Consider the following 16,679-nt stretch of genomic DNA (forward strand, 5'->3'; position numbering starts at 1 on the left):
ATGGATATGAGTACCATTGTGTTATATGAAATGAGGAAATAGATAATTTCAAAAATGTCAAAAGACTTATATAAACTGATAAAGAGTGAAATAAGCAGAACCAGAAGAACAATTTATATTATAACAGTATTATAAGAATGAAGAATTTGGAGAAGTGTTATAAACTGAAGAATGAAATGAGCAGAACCAGGAGAACAACACACACACACAATAACAGCGATACTGAAGAAGACAAGCATCCTGTAAGCTAAGTGATCATTATAAAGACCATTTATGATTCTAGACTACTGATGATGAAACCATTACACACAGTTAATATATTAGGGTACAGAATGAAACATATGTATATAAATATGTATTATTTTTACACAATTGTGGGAATTTGGTTTAGCATCATATTTGTTAAAAGAATTTTTTCCCCAAATGGGATGGAGTATGAGAGGGAGAGAAAATAAATTTCCGTCAATTGTTATTTAAATTGAGAAGTGTGTACATGGGTGCTATAGATATGAAAGATGAAGTCAAGGTAATATTAATTTTACTTAAAGATTTGACCTCATCACAAGACCTTTCATGAAATGGGAGTGGTCTGTAATATTCGTAATTTAAAAACCAAGCACACAGAACTTAAGTTAAACATTTAAAAAAAAAAAAACTTTACTAGCCAGGGAGTGAAAGGATTCTTGCTATATATTTTTGCTAAATATTTTTCTCCTTCTAGAAGAAAGCAGTGAATTAAACTTGGTAATGAGGAGGAAGCTAACCACTTTTCTAGTTTTCTGAGAATAAGGAAGTAGATAGCTTAGTTATTGCCACATTTTTTTAAATTTTATCATTTCTATTTAATATTTTAGTTTTCAACATTGATTTTGAGTTACAAATTTTTTCTCCATTCCTACCCTCCCTCCCATTCCAAGATGGCATATATTCTGATTGCCTCATTCCCTAGTTAGCCCTCCCTTCTTTAACCGCACTACCCCCCGCTCCCATCCCCTTTCCTCTTACTTTCTTGTAGGGCAGGATAGACTTCTATGCCCTATTCCCTACGTATCTTGTTTCCCAGCTATATGCGCAAAACAACTTTTTTTTTTAGCTTCTATTTTTAAAACTTTTGAGTTCCAAATTTTCTCCCCTCTTCGCTTCTCACCCACCCTCCCTAAGAAGTCAAGCAATTCAATATAGGCCACATGCGTATCATCATGCATAACCCTTCCACAATGCTAATGTTGTAAAAGGCTAACTATATTTCCTTCCATCCTATCCTGTCCCCCTTTATTCAATTTTTTCTCTTGACCCTGTCCCTTTTCAAAAGTGTTTACTTTTGATTACCTCCTCCCCCATCTGCCCTCCCTTCTGTCATCACCCCCCTTTTTTTTTATCCCCTTCCCTTTACTTTCCTGTGGAGTAAGATACCCAGTTGAGTGTGTATGTTACTCCCTCCTCAAGCTGAATCTGATGAGAGTAAAATTCACTCATTCCGCCTCACCTACCCCGTCTTCCCTTCCAACAGAACTGCTTTTTTCTTGCCACTTTTATGTGAAATAATTTACCCCATTCTGTCTCTCCCTTTCTCCCTCTCTCTAATCCCTTGAATTTATTTCATTTTTTTAGATATCATCCCTTCATATTCAACTCACCCTGTGCTCTCTGTCTATATTCCCTTCAACTCCCCTAATACTGAGAAAGATCTCATGAATTATACACATCATCTTTCCCTGTAGGAATGTAAATAAAACAGTTTAGCTTTAGTAAGTCCCTTATCAATTCTCCTTCTTGTTTACCTTTTCATGCTTCTCTTGATTCTTGTATTTGAAAGTCAGATTTTCTATTCAGCGCTGGTCTTTTCACTGAGAAAGCTTGAAAGTCCTTTATTTTATTGAAAGTCCATTATTTTGCCTTGGAGCATTATACTCATTTTTGCTGGGTAGGTGATTCTTGGTTTTAATCCTAGCTTCTTTGACCTCTGGAATATCATATTCCAAGCCCTACGATCCTTTAATGTAGAAACTGCTAGATCTTGTGTTATCTTGATTGTGTTTCCACAATATTCAAATTGTTTCTCTCTTGCTGCTTGCAGTATTTTCTCCTTCATCTGGGAGCTCTGGAATTTGGCGACAATATTCCTAGGAGATTTCTTTTTGGGATCTATTTGAGGAGGCAATCAGTAGATACTTTCAATTTCTGTTTTACCCTCTGGTTCTAAAATATCAGGGCAGTTCTCCTTGATAATTTCTTGAAAGATGATATCTAGGCTCCTTTTTTGATTATGGCTTTCAGGTAGTCCAATAATTTTTAAATTCTCTCTCCTGGATCTATTTTCAAGGTCAGTGGTTTTTCCAAAGAGATGTTTCACATTGTCATCCATTTTTTTTCATTACTTTGGTTCTGCTTTATAATATCTTGATTTCTCATAAAGTAACTAGCTTCCACTTGGCTCCAGTCTAATTTTTAAGGTGGTATTTTCTTCAGTGGTCTTTTGCACCTCCTTTTGCATTTGGCTAATTCTGCCTTTCAAGGCATTCTTCTCCTCATTGGCTTTTTGGTTCTCTTTTGCCATTTGGTTTAGTCTATTCTTTTAGGTGTTATTTTCTGCAGTATTTTTTTGGGTCTCCTTTAGCAAGTTGTTGACTTGTTTTTCATGATTTTCTTGCATCACTCTTATTTCTCTTCCCAGTTTTTCCTCTACTTCTCTTGCTTTTCCAAATCCTTTTTGAGCTCTTCCATGGCCTGTGACCAATTCATATTTTTCTTGGAGGCTTTTGATGTAGGCTCTTTGGCTTTGTTGACTTCTTGTGGCTGTATGTTTTTATCTCTTTTTCACCAAAAAAGGAATCTAGAGTTTGAGTTTGAGTCTGTGTTTTAATCTGAGTTCGTTTTCGCTGCCTGTTCATGTTCCCAGCCAACTACTTGACCCTTGAGCTTTTTGTCAGGATATGACTTCTTGTAGAGAGTACTTTGTCCCAAACTTTACAATCCAAGCACTGAAGTTTTCAGAGCTACTTCTGCTCCACCATCACGCCAGGCTCTGCCACTGCAGTGCTTCTCCTCCCCCAAGAACCACCAACCAGGACCTCAACACAGATCCAAGCAGGGCACAGCAAGAGAATCTGCCTTTGTGCCCACAAGGCGCTCCTTGCACTCCCGCTCCAATCTGCTGCTAGATTTCCTCCCACTGTGTGAGCCAGGGACTTGGGAAGCAGCTGACACTGTATCTCTGGAAGCAGCCTCAGGAGTTTCCTGCTGTTGCCACTGCTGCTGTTGCACCACCTCCAGGGCTGGTGATCAGACCGCTCTGAACTCGATTCTGCAGTTGCCCTCTAACCTGCTCTTTGGCGTTTGTGGGCAGAGAAGTCTGGTAACTGCCACAGATCACTTTCATGGCCCCAAGGCTTGTTCTGGCTGGCTGACTCTGGATCTGGTCTGTCCTGGTGTGGCCCACGCTGGGCTGCCCTCTGCTGTCAGCACCGTGCGATAGACCCTTTCCAGTGACCATCCAGGCTGTCCTGGGCTGGAGACCTGTTTCCTTCTGCTATTTTGTGGGTTCCACAACTCTAGAATTTGTTCAGAGCCATTTTTTACAGATGTTTGGAGGGATTTGGGGAGAGCTTAATCAAGTCCCTGTTTTCCAGCTGCCGTCTTGGCTCTGCCCCCCCTATTGCCACATTTCTAAAGGGAATCTAAACAGAAAATTTTGAATTCATGAAATTATTAAGATTAATGTTTAATCTTTTAGTTGATGGTTTGGTTTTATTGGATAAATTATTTTAAAATAATATTTTACAAATCACTTTTGATGTTAGATATGGCTTCCTTTCCAAAAGAAATAGTAATAGGATGGACTGTATTCATAATTCATCATCATCATTTCTCAGGCCTTGCTCAGAGTAATAGAAGATCCCAATGATCTCCGACATGACATCGAGAGGAGGAGAAAAGAACGATTACAGAGTGAAGATGGACGGATTTTTCACGTAGGCAGAGCTATAGGAAGGTAAGGAGTTTTCTTTTACATGAAAAAATAGATTTTGCTGTCTAGTCACGTCGATATTTTTTCAGAATGAGAATTTTTGTGGTGATGATTTTCAGTATTTTGGGAATTTGACCTTGAAATGCTTTATGAAATGTTTTATAATGTTCTATAAAATTCTGTAATTCTTCAAGTGTGACCTCCAGCCTTACCTTCTCTAGGAAGGTTCTCCTGTTCTCCCCAGCTGGAAGTGATCTCTGCTTGGATCTTTGTGTGCTTGTCTATTTACCTACTAGATTGTAGAACATTTTGAAGACAGAGACTGTCTTTTATTCATCTTTATATTTTCTCATTGTCTAGCAAAGACTTTCACTCTCTAAAATCAAGAAAGTTTTTAATTACAATAGCTAATATTTTTGTTGTACTTTAGGATTGCAGAAAGCTTTACAAACATGGCCTCTTATGACCTTCACAATAACCCTGTTATACGGGTACTACACGTAGTATTCTGCCCCTTTTGGAGCTGAAGAAACTAACCCCCAAAATGTAAATGACTTGGCATGTGATTATCCAGCTGGTGAGTGTCAGAAACAGGATCCAGAGCCACCTCTCTTCTCATTCCAGTGCAGAAATTCTTTCCGTTACGCCATACTGCCTTTTATGTACCTTACTCTTCCTCCTTCTCGTACTAGATCGGATGGAGTAATGGTTTTTAAAAGGTGGACAGATATAAAAGCTTGTTCCAACTCACTATTAAGAAATGCACATTCAAACAATTCTAATGTTTTGCTTTATGTACAAGAAATGGCCAACCATGTCAAAGGACAAATAATCAGTGATGGAGGGTCTGTGGCAAGATAGGCACAGTAGTATACTATTGGTTGGCTCTGAATTGGTCTGACCTTTTTAGAAAAAAAAAATCTGGAATTTTGCAAAAATGTGACTTAATGTCATAAAAATTGGAAAGGAACGTTAATATCCCTCGATTTAGAGAAGAGTTCTGCTGCTTGGGACCTTTTCATCCTGGAACATCTTCTGTCCTTCTACCTCCTTTCTTCCATTGGTGAGTTTCTCTCATTTTGTGGAAGGGCCCATGCCAGCCACATTTCATTCTCTTGCTGGCTCTGCTTCTGACTCTCTAGACATGTATTGTACCCCCATTTTCCCATGCCCTACCCCTTTTTTAAGCTCTTTTTTCTGCGATTCTTCTCCTCCATTAGGATGTAAGCTTCTTGAAGGCAGTGACTGTCTTTCTTTTTGCTCATGTTTGTATCCTAATTGCTTAATAAACACTTCTAGTTTGCCTGCCTTAAAGGTCATGTCCAGACCTTGTGATTCTGAGATCTTTTTTTTTTTTAAATAAGTTTATTTATTTTTAGTTTTAAACATTCACTTCTGTAAGTTTTAAATTTTCTCCCCCTTCCCGTCTCCCTCTCCCCAAGACGGCCTGCAGTCTTATATAGGCTCTACATATACATTCCTATCAAACATATTTTCACATTAGCCATGTTGTATAGAAGAATTAGAATGAATGAGAGTAACCATAAGAAAGAAAAACCTAAAACAAGACGAAAAAAGAAAATAGTCTGCTTCGCTCTGCATCCAGACTCCATATTTCTTTCTCTGGATATGGATAGCATTTTCCATCATGAGTCTTTTGGAATTGTTTTAGGTCCTTGCATTGCTGAGAAGAGCTAAGTCTTATCAAAGTCAGTACGCATTGTGGCTGTAACTGTGTACAGTGTTCTCCTGGTTCTGCTCACTTCATTCAGCATTAGTTCATATAAGTCTTTCCAGGTTTTTCTGATACCTGCCTACTCATCATTTCTTATAACACAATAGTATTCCATTACATTCATATACCATAACTTGTTCAGCCATTCCCCAATTGAAGAGCATCCCCTCAATTTCCAATTCTTTGCCACTACAAAAAGAGCTGCTATAAATATTTTCGTACTTGTGGATCCTTTTCCCATTTTTATGATCTCTTTGGGATATAGCCCTAGAAGTGGTATTGCTGGGTCAAAGGGTATGTACAAATTATAGCTCTTTGGGAATAGTCCTAAATTGCTCTCCAGAATGGTTGGATCTCTTCACAGCTCTACCAACAATGAATCAGTGTTCCAATTTTCCCTCATCTTCTCCAACATTTCTAATTTTTCTGTTTTGTCATGTTAGCTAAGCTAACCTGCTAGGTGTGATGTGGTACCTCAGAGTTGTTTTGATTTGCATTTCTCTAATCAATAGTGATTTGGAGCATAGATAGCTTTAGTTTCTTCCTCTGAAAACTTCCTGTTCATATCCTTTGACCATTTATCAATTGGGGAATGACTTGTGTTCTTGTAAATTTGACTCCTTTCTCTATATATTTTAGAAATGAGGCCTTTATCAGAGACACTAGTTCTAAAAATTCTTTCCCAGTATTCTGCTTCTTTCCTAATCTTGGTTGCATTGGCTTTGTTTGTGCAAAAACTTTTCAATTTAATGTGATCAGAATTATCCATTCAGCATTTCATAATTGAGGTCTTTTACTCGCATATATTCCATCAGAGTCAAGGACTGAAATGTCACCTATATACCAAAATATGTATGGCAGTACTTTGTATAGTAGCAAATGAGTGGAGACAAAGGAGGTACCCATCAGTGGAATCAGAGCGAAATAAGCAGAACGAAGAAAACGCTCCGTACAGTGACTGTAACAATAAATGGAAAGCTAATTACGTGTAATTATATAGTGACTCAGCTTGGCTCTGGAGAGGACAAGAAATGTGCATCTTCCCTCTCATTGGGGATGAAGTGGGATAGAGAATGTTGCCTGTGTTGTCAGACAAGGAAGTTCATACGTTGATTCTTTCTGCTTCCTTGTTTTTCCTTTCTTTCAAAGGAGGGCTCACAGCGCGAAGGTAGATAGTCATAAATGACTGACATCAACAAAAAGCATCAATTTCTTGAAAATAGAGGTTGGATGTTCCAGCAGGGAACAGAGCTCGTTATTGACTTTCACAATTATATATAAAATACTGGATCTCTTCAGGTCACTCAACTTCTTTATTGTTAGCAGGAACCCCAAGCAATGAGTTTAGCGTTTGGACAGATCGTATAGATTTTCTCTTGAGGTAATAGAAAATCTCATGTTAATATCATTTACTGTATAATGTGGTAATTTTAAAAAACGATTGTGTCCTCTGTATTTGCTTGAGTGCAAAGTTCACATTTTTAATCTTTTATAGATTAAAAGCAAATACTACCTTTGCCTTCCAGAATTGTAAGGCTGTTTCACAATTTAGAATTGCCAAGAAATGAATGAATTTGTCTGTACCCTTTGACCTAGCGATCTCTTTCCTAGTCATATTTATCAAGGAACTTAGAAACTTATTATATGCACACTAATATTTAGAGTAGGTAACACAAACCTGGAAGCAAGGTGGATGTTCGTTGATGGAAAAATGGATGAATAAAATTGTGGTACAAGAGTGCAGTGGAATATTGCTACAGCATAAGAAACCGTGAATACTAAGAAATTAGGAAACCATGGGAAGACTTTTGGAACTGATACAGATTAAACAGAGCCAAGAAAATAATATATGTGATAGCTATAATAATGTAAATGAAAAGAAGAAACAAAAAAGAAGTTGAGTGCTGGGTAATGATAAAAACCAACATTAGCCCAGAAGAAGAGATGAGAAAACATAGCTCTCTATTATGTGCACAGAAGACCATGGGTAGGGAGTACTAAATGTACTCTCAGTCAACAATAATTTATTAAATGCCAGATACTGTGCTAGGTGCTGGTAGAAATGAAAAACAAAAAATGAAAGTTTCTACTCTCAAGGAGTTTAAATTCTGTCAGGGAAAGGGTGTGTGTCTGTCTATCTATAGATGTGTATATATGTGTGTATGTGTATTTACAGGATAAATGTTAAGGAAAAAAACAAGGTGGTGAGTAAGGAAGGGCATTAGTAGTTGAAGGGGTCAGGGCAGAATTCATATAGCAGCTTTAAACTTTCTTAAGAAAGGTTCTACAAGGAGAAAATCATGCCAGGTGTGTGGAAGGCTGAGAGAGGGTGTGACAGTATGCAGAGGGACAGGGATGGGTAATGAAAGGTCATGTGCAAAGAATGGGATGGAAGGGGGAGTGAACAGCACTGAGGCCAGAGAGAGATTGTGGCCAAGTTGTGAAGGTCTTTAAAAGCTCAACAGAACAGTTTATATTTTCTCTTAGATACACTAAGGAAACACTAGGATTTATTGAATAGAGAAAGTAATATAGATCTTCCCGTAAAGAAAATCAGTTAAACATTTATGTAGAGGATACATCAGAGGCCATTTAGAAAGACTGATTAGGGGGCTCTTGCAGTTGTCTACATGAAGGGTGATGAGAACCTCAACTAAAGTTGTCTTGTCAGAGTAGGGCAGAACGGTAGGATCTTGGGGAGAGAGTGGAGACAGAAACGGCAATGTTTGCTAACTGTAATTATGTAAGTTAGGGAGAGTGGGAGACTAGATAAATGGTGGTGTACTTTACAAAATAGAAGAAAGGTGGGAAAGGTAATGAGTTCTTTGGCCTTTTAAGTTTGAGATGTCTCTGTGGCATCTGGCTTGAATTGTGTATTAGGAAGTTGTTGTAACAGGACTGGAAAGGCCTTCTGTAAAAAGTAGGCTTTTAGTTGAACCTTGAAGGAAGCCAGGAAAACAAGAGCCCAGAAACTTAAAAGCCTACGAGATGGCCAGTGCAAAGATACAAAGACAGAGTGCCATATAAAAGGAAGCACAAGTCATCCAGTGTAGCTCGATCATTGTGTGTGGAGGGAAATATAATATAATGTAAGAAGGCTGGAAAAACCAAAAGGGTCCAGGTTGCAAATAGCTTTTAATGCCAGAGGACTTGATATTTGGTCCTGAAAGTAGTAAGTAATTGTTGAGGGGGTGACATCGTTAGATCCTATATTGTAGAAAAATACTCTTGGCGACTCTACTGTAGTAGCCTAGGTGAGAGCTGATGGAAGACCCTGAACTGTGGTTGTGGCAGTAGGATTATAGAAAAGGGAACGTAGGAGGGGCAGAGCCAAGATGGCCCAGTAAAAGCAGGGACTTGCTTGAGATCTCCCCCAAACCCCTCCAAGATACCTGTAAAAAATAACTCTAGACAAATTCTAGAGCTGCAGAACCCACAAAATGACAGAGTGAAACAAATTTCCAGCCCAAGAAAACCTGGAAGGTTGACAGAAAAGGTCTGTTGTACCAGCCTGAGGAGCGCAATCCAGTGTGGGCCGCGCTGGAACAGAGAGACCTTAGCACGCCTGGAGCAGGCCTCAGGGCACTGGCTCAGTGGCAGCTGTGGTCGTTTCTAGACTTCTCAAGCCACAAACACCAAAAACAACTTAGAAGGTCAGTAGGAAAGGTCTGTCGGACCTGAGCGAAAGAAGAGCACAGTCTGGCCGCAGCCCTGGGGTGGCGGCATCAGCATTGGCTGCTTCTGAAGCTCTTGGCCTGCATGCTGTGGCGGAGGGATCAAGTGGCTGATCAGAGGGGGATTACAGGGATCTCTTTGCTGGCTCTGAAGCAGGATTCTCTTGCTTTGCCCATGCCTGGATCCGGATCTCAGTCCTGGGGCAAGGAGTAGCGCTGGTGTCAGCGGTAGAGAGAGAATCCTCCTCACAGTTCCAAGGCAGAAAAGAATGCTTGTGGTCACTCACAGACCAGGAGAGGAGTAAACACCTCACCTTTGATCATACTACCTTGGAGGAACTGAAAATTTATAGGTCCGTAGAAATATCTCAGAAAACAGCTACACAAAACCCCTGAAACTTGGGACAGTACACCCTCCACACTCGAAGCAGTGTCCTACCTTAACAAAAAGCTAAAAAGTCAAGAATTTGGCTGGGAAAATGAACAAACAGTGGGAATAAAATTAGACTATAGACTCTTTCTTTGGTGACAAGGAAGATCAAAACATACACTCAGAAGAAGACAACAAAGGCAAAGCTCCCATAGCCAAAGCCTCCAAGAAAAAGAGGAATTGGTCACAGGCCATGGAAGAGCTCATAAAGGATTTTGAAAATCAAGTAGGAGAAGTAGAGGAAAAATTGGGAAGAAAAATGGGAGTGATGCAGGTGGCTGTGTTCGTCTTTCGTTCTTGAAAAGGACCATGACATCAGGGAAATGATGGCGTGACTTGCAGTTGACTTTGATTTGAGTGAGGGAGGGCTGCGTGAGGTCACCAGCCTCACCTTCTTCTCCAGAGCCATCTGGGTCCAGGGGCCTGATATTTACCAGAATGACTGGAGATGGCCCAGGATGCATTGGCAGACTGAGAGTGATGCAAGAAAATCACGAAAAACAGGTCAACAGCTTGCTAAAGGAGACACAAAAAAAATGCTGAAAAAATAACACCTCAAAAAATTGACTTACCCAGGTGGCAAAAGACATCCAAAAAGGTAGTGAGGAGAAGAATGCCTTAAAAAGCAGAATTGGCCAAATGGAAAAGGAAGTCCAAAAGCTCACTGAAGAAAGTAATTTCTTAAAAATTAGAATGGAGCAAATGGAAGCTAATGACTTTATGAGAAATCAAAGAAATTATAAAACAAAGCCAAAAGAATGGAAAAAAAATAGAAGACAATGTGAAATATCTCATTGGGAAAATAACTGACCTGGAAAATAGATCTGGAAGAGAGAATTTAAAAATTTTTGGACTACCTGAAAGTCATGATCGAAAACAGAGCCTGGAATCAAGAAATTATCAAGGAAAACTGCTCTGATATGCTAGAACCAGAGGGTAAAATAGAAATTGAAAGAATCCACTGATCACCTCCTGAAAGAGATCCCAAAAGGAAAAATCCTAGGAATATTGTAGCCAAATTCCAAAGTTCCAAAGTCAAGGAGAAAATATTGTAAGCAGCCAGAAAGAAACTATTCAAGTATTGTGAAAACACAATCAGGATAACATAAGATTTAGCAGCTTCTACTTTAAAAGATCAGGTGCTTGGAATATGATATTCTGGAGGTCAAAGGAGCTAGGATTAAAACCAAAAATCACCTACCCAGAAAAACTGAGTATAAAATCCTTCAGGGGAAATAAAGGACATTCAATCAAATGGAGGACTTTTAATCATTCTTGATGAAAAGATCAGAGCTGAATAGAAAATTTGACCTTCAAACACAAGCATCAGGAAAAACCTTGAAAAGGTAAACAGGAAGGAGAAATAATAAGGGGCATGCTAAAGTTGAACTGTTTACATTTCTACATGGAAAGATAATATTTGTAACTCATGAGACCTTTCTCAGTATTAAGATAGTTGGAGGGAATGAATATATACGTGTGTGTGTGTGTGTGTGTGTGTGTGTGTGTGTGTGTGTGTATAGTCATACATATGTAGAGAGAGAGGGTGGCACAGGGTAAGTTGAATATGAAGGGATGATATCTACAAAATAAAATTAAGTGGTGAAAGGAATGTACTGGGTGAAGAAGGAAGGGAGTGGTAGAATGGGGTAAATAATCTCACATAAAAGAGTGAAGAATAAGCTTTTACAATGGAGGGGAAGGGGGGAAGTGAGAGGAAATGAGTGACCCTTATTCTCATTAGGTTTGGCTTAAGGAGGGAATAACATACACACTCAATTGGGTATGAAAATCTATCTTACTCTCTGGGAAAGTAGGAGGGAGGGGGATAAGAGAAAGGGGGGAATGATAGAAGGGAGGGCAGATTGGTGGACAGGGTGATCAGAAACAAAACACTTGAAGAGGGACAGGGTCAAAGGAGAGAATAGAATAAATGGGGGGGGGTGGGACAGGGTGGAGGGAAATATGGTTAGTCTTTCACAACATGACTGTTATGGAAGTGTTTTGCATGACTACACATATATAACCTATATTGAATTGCTTACCTTCTCAGTGAGGGTGAGTGGGGTGGGAGAGAATGAGGAACTCAAAGTTTTAAAAATGAATGTTAAAAATTGTTTTTAAATGCACCTAGGAAATAAGAGAAGCAGTCAGTGGGGTATAGAAATCTGTCTTGCCCTACAGGAAAATAGAAGGGAAGGGGAAGTGATAGAAGGGAGGGTAGATGGGGGGAAGGGGTAATCAGAATGCATGCCATCTTGGGACAGGGCGAGGAGAGAAATGGGAAGAAAATTTGGAACAAAATCTTGTGGTAGTGAATGTTGGAAACTAAAATTAATAAAAAGGAAAAAAAGAAAAGGGAATGTTAATGAGAGATAGTCTGAAGGTAAAGATCAGGTTTGTCAACAGATTTGATTTGTGGGTTGTGAGAGTGAAGAATTGATGATGACATCTTGGTTGTGATCCTGAGTGGAAGAGGATAGTAATTTCCTTCATATTAAAGGGAAGTTCCAAAGGCGAACACTTCTGGGAGAAAGAAAATGAATTCTCTTTTATACATGAGTCAGGTGTCTTTGAAGCAATTGGAGAGGCATTACTGTAGTTGAGGAGAGATATTAAAACTAGATATTTAATAATCAGTTAAGGAGAAATATAATTTTTTGCCTTGCAGCATGGAGGACCCAGTTGAGGTTACATAGTATAAATTTGTAGGAAGCTTAATTGGTATGGTTTTATGATTTCCATCAGCCCCGTTTAGCAAGACGTGAATGAGAGCATAAAAGGACAGCTCGGAAGGACTCAGGATATAAAGAGCTATCTATATCCAGAGAAAGAAGTATGGAGTTTGAATGCAGATTGAGGCAAACTGTGTGATCTCTTTTTTTTCTCTTCTTTCTCATGATCCATTCCATTGGTCATAATTCTTCTTTACAGCTTGACTGTTGTGTGAATGAGTTTCATGCAAAGGTATATGTAGAATAGATTTTGGATTCCATGCTGACTTCAGAGGGAGGGGGGAGGGGGAACTGAGTGTTGTAAACTAAAAATAAAAAATCTTAAAACAAAGCATGAGAGGCTGGTGGAATAATTTAGGATTAGGACTTGGCAATGGCAGGGCCACTGATGTAGGGTTCAAGTCATTATTTTAATAACTTTTACTATGTAGTTGTATTTTCTGTAAGTACTACCAGCCGCCATTTCCTGCTTGATCAGTAGGGGAACTATCAGACTGAAAGTTTGTATCCGATTGTGATTTGACCCATTATTGCCATTAGAGTAACACTTAAGTTTATCCTGCAGTCATTTTTCTTGTACCTTCAGTATGGAGAACCATGGAGAGCCTGAAAAGGGGTGAGAATTAACACACCAAAGCTTGTGTGTTTTCCTCAGAACCCTTTGTGTTCTCATACTGAGCTTATTTATGCTGATGTGACCAAAAATTCTAAGAAATTGGGGTGGGTAGGTGGGGGTCTGCTAGACGTTGGAATCCTACTGACTCCCTGAAGAAACATTTGACCGCCTGATAGTGAGGATAGAGAAAACTAAAAGTCTCTAAATGCCTAAGACATTTAATTTAGCTGTGATCAACCCTCAGCAGCCCCTGAAATGGCTTCCAGTCACTCTTGATACCATAATGATAACAACTGAGCCCTCAAAAAAAAGGAGTTAATTTTTGTTCAGCCTATTACAAAGTTAGGGAAGTTTTCGGAATGTTTGAGAAAGATTTTCATTAGAAAATGCCTAACATTAAGAGCTTGGTGTTTGAAATAGTCAATTTTATTTTATTTTATTTTTTTTGTGAGACACTAGAGGTTAAGTGATTTGCCCAGGGTCACACAGCTAGTAGGTGTCAAGTGTCTGAGGCCGCATTTGAACTCAGGTCCTTCTGACCAGGGCTGGTGCTCTATACATTGCTCCACCTTGCTGCCCTGTCAGTTTTAATTTCTGAAAAATTCACTTTCTTTAGTTCGTTGATCACATGTTTATTAAGGACCTGCTGTTATGTCAGAGAAGCAAGGTATTACTGTGTTAAATTGTGGGCATCTCTAACACAGCCTGCTTTTGGTTTGGGATAAGATTATTATCTTGACATAAGAGTAAAATTGTTTTAAATAAGTTAAACATTTTTTCTTTCTTTAATTTGACCAGGAATGATCAGAATTCCCGCTTTTCAAAATTGCAGAATATCCATACAGGTGGATTCCAAAAGCCTATAAGATTTATTAAACCGTACTTCAGGAAATTTATTAGAAAATCGTACAAGGTAAGGAAACAAAAAGCAAAATCTTTATTAATATTTGTCTTTTCCTGCCTCACACAGTAAGGCTCAGTTGGGTTGGCAGACATTATGAGAATTGCTGCTGTTTCTAACTTTTGGACAGCAAGTATATGCTACAAATTTTTATTTTATACTAACTTTAAAAATTGGATCATAATGGTTGGTGATTTTTAAAAAATAAAGCCTTCTTTAAAAAAAAACTTCTATCCCTTGTGAGAAAGAATTAAAAAGAATGGAAAACCATTTATGAAAACTAACCAGCACAATGCTCTTCCATGCTCATACTGTCTTGCTTTTTCTCACTCTGCCTCTATCCTTTCAGTGAAGAGTGAGTGGGCACTGCCTTTTCATAGTTAATTCGGGACTTGACTTGGTCATAAGATTTTGCAATGTTCAGTTTTGATTTTGTTGTTCCTCCCATCTACATGTATTGTATATCTTGTTTTCTTGGTTCTTTTTACTTCACATCAATTTATAAAACATTTCTTATACTAGAAGTAACTCACATTCCGTTGCTTTTCAGCCATTTTCCAGTCCATGGCAATCTGTCTTGTTTTGCAGTTCTTTGCTACGACAAACAAAGCACTGTCACAAATATTTCAATGTATGTAGGATCTTACTTTTTATCAATGAACTATTTGGAGCGTATGCCTAGTAGTGGAACCTCTGCGTCAGAGTATGAACATTTTAGTCACTTTCTTAGGATTGCAAATTACTATCTTGAATGGTTTGACTAATTTACAGCCCCAACAACAGTAATACTGTGCCTTTATTTTATTAAAAAAAAAAAGGTTGTCTTTTTTTTTTCAGTTCTTAATTCTCTCCTCCCCTTTCACCTCTCCCTCCCCTTGAGAAGGCAAGAAAAATAAAACCCATTACAAATATGTACAGTCATGCAAAACACATTCCCACATTAGCTATGTCCAAAGAAAGAGAGAGAGAGAGAAGGAAGGAAGGAAAGAATATATGTTTTGATCTGCAATCTTTAAGTCGGTCACTTTTCTTTCTAGAGGTGGATATGTTTCATTATGAGCCCTTTGGAATTATGATTGGTCATTTGTGTTGATAGTTCCTAAGATTTTCAGAGTTGAATATTATTGGTGTTCACTTATGTCTCAGCCAAACTGCTTTACCCAACAGTTCTTGTAAAAGAGTCAGTCCTTCCCTATGTACTTTAGATAGCAGACTTTTCCTTGATACAAAGGTTTTTTCCCGTTTAACCGTTAATTTTCTAACTTTAACTCCATGGATTTTGTTTGCTCAAAAGCTTTCCACTTAAGTCAAGAGTGACCATTTTATTTTCTGTTGATCCTGTTAATCCCTCGATTAGGCAAAAATTCTTTTATCCCTAGTTGTGAAAGGATCTCGTCTTTTGCTACTCTAATTTCCTTATGGTGTGGCTTTTACATTTATAATATGTCATGTATCTGTTTGGAGCTTAGTGTCACACATGCACACACAACGCGCTTGCTCTCTCTCTCTCTCTCTCTCACTCGCTCGGTCCAAACATAATTTCTGTCAGACTGCTTTCTAATTCTCCTAGCAGTCTTTCCTCCAGTAGATGGAATGTTATGTTATATTGAACAATAGGATATGTTCCCTTGCTTCTCGATCTTGTGTTGGTAATCTGTCCCACTGATCAATTTTCCTGTTTGTTTTTATTTATTTATTTAATTTATTTAACATATTTAGTTTTCAGCATAGATTTTCACAAGAGTTTGAATTTTGAATTTTCTCCCCATTTCTACCCCCACCCCCCCACTCCAAGATGGCTTATATTCTGGTTGCCCCATTCCCCAGTCAGCCCTCCCTTCTGTCACCCCACTCCCCTCCCATTCCCTTTTCCCTTCCTTTCTTGTAGGGCAACAATTTTACTGTTTTTTAACCAGTACCAAATAGTTTTAATGATTAGTGTAATTTGAGATTTGATACTTTTTTTCCCTAGTCGTCATTTTCCTTGATATTTTTGAGATTTGCTCCTCTAGATGACTTTTGTTATTTTTTCTAGTTCTATAATGAAACTCTTTGGTAGTTTGACTCATATGACCCTAAATAAATCAGCAAATTTAAATCATTGCCATTTTTATTATATTGTGTCACTGAAACCATGAACACAATATCCCTGCAGTTACTTAGACTTGAATTAATCCTGCAAGAGTGTTTTCCAGTTGTCATGAAATTCCCATTTATCTTTACACATGGGCTTCTCCATATTTTATATGTACTATCGTTAATTTGAGTGTTCTGCAGATATTTTGAATAGAAACTCTTGCAGTTAGGTTTTAGTAGTAAAAGGACTGATGATTTATGTTTATTTGATAAATTCTTATTTTGCTGACATTTTTCATTTCAATTAATTTTATGTGGCTCTCTGGAATGGACCATCTTGTAAGCTACACAAAATAGATAATTTTGTTTTCCCTTTGTGCTTCTTCCTTAACATCTCTCTTTTTGTTATAATATTAATTTCTAGAAATATGTAAAATAGTGGTGGTGATGGGCATCCTTGCCTTACCCTTGATGATAACTGGAAAAACCTCAAATATTTCTCCATTAAACAGAATCCTTTTTCTCATGTTAAGGAAGGATCCATT

The 16,679-nt window shown here is 38.3% G+C and overlaps 1 protein-coding gene across 3 annotated transcripts in view; it reads left to right on the top strand.

The window, feature by feature from the left end:
* The window catches only part of BCLAF3 (BCLAF1 and THRAP3 family member 3), a 122,632-nt gene that overhangs the window by 63,179 nt on the left and 42,774 nt on the right, over nt 1-16,679 (top strand). For all 3 annotated transcript variants that reach the window (XM_036745898.1, XM_036745897.1, XM_036745899.1), the window contains exons 9-10: nt 3,873-3,991; nt 13,956-14,070. In XM_036745898.1, coding sequence (XP_036601793.1) covers nt 3,873-3,991; nt 13,956-14,070 — 234 coding nt within the window. The remainder of the gene's footprint in view (nt 1-3,872; nt 3,992-13,955; nt 14,071-16,679) is intronic.

Source organism: Trichosurus vulpecula, chromosome 2 (genome assembly GCF_011100635.1).
Source record: "Trichosurus vulpecula isolate mTriVul1 chromosome 2, mTriVul1.pri, whole genome shotgun sequence".
Lineage (NCBI taxonomy): Eukaryota > Metazoa > Chordata > Mammalia > Diprotodontia > Phalangeridae > Trichosurus > Trichosurus vulpecula.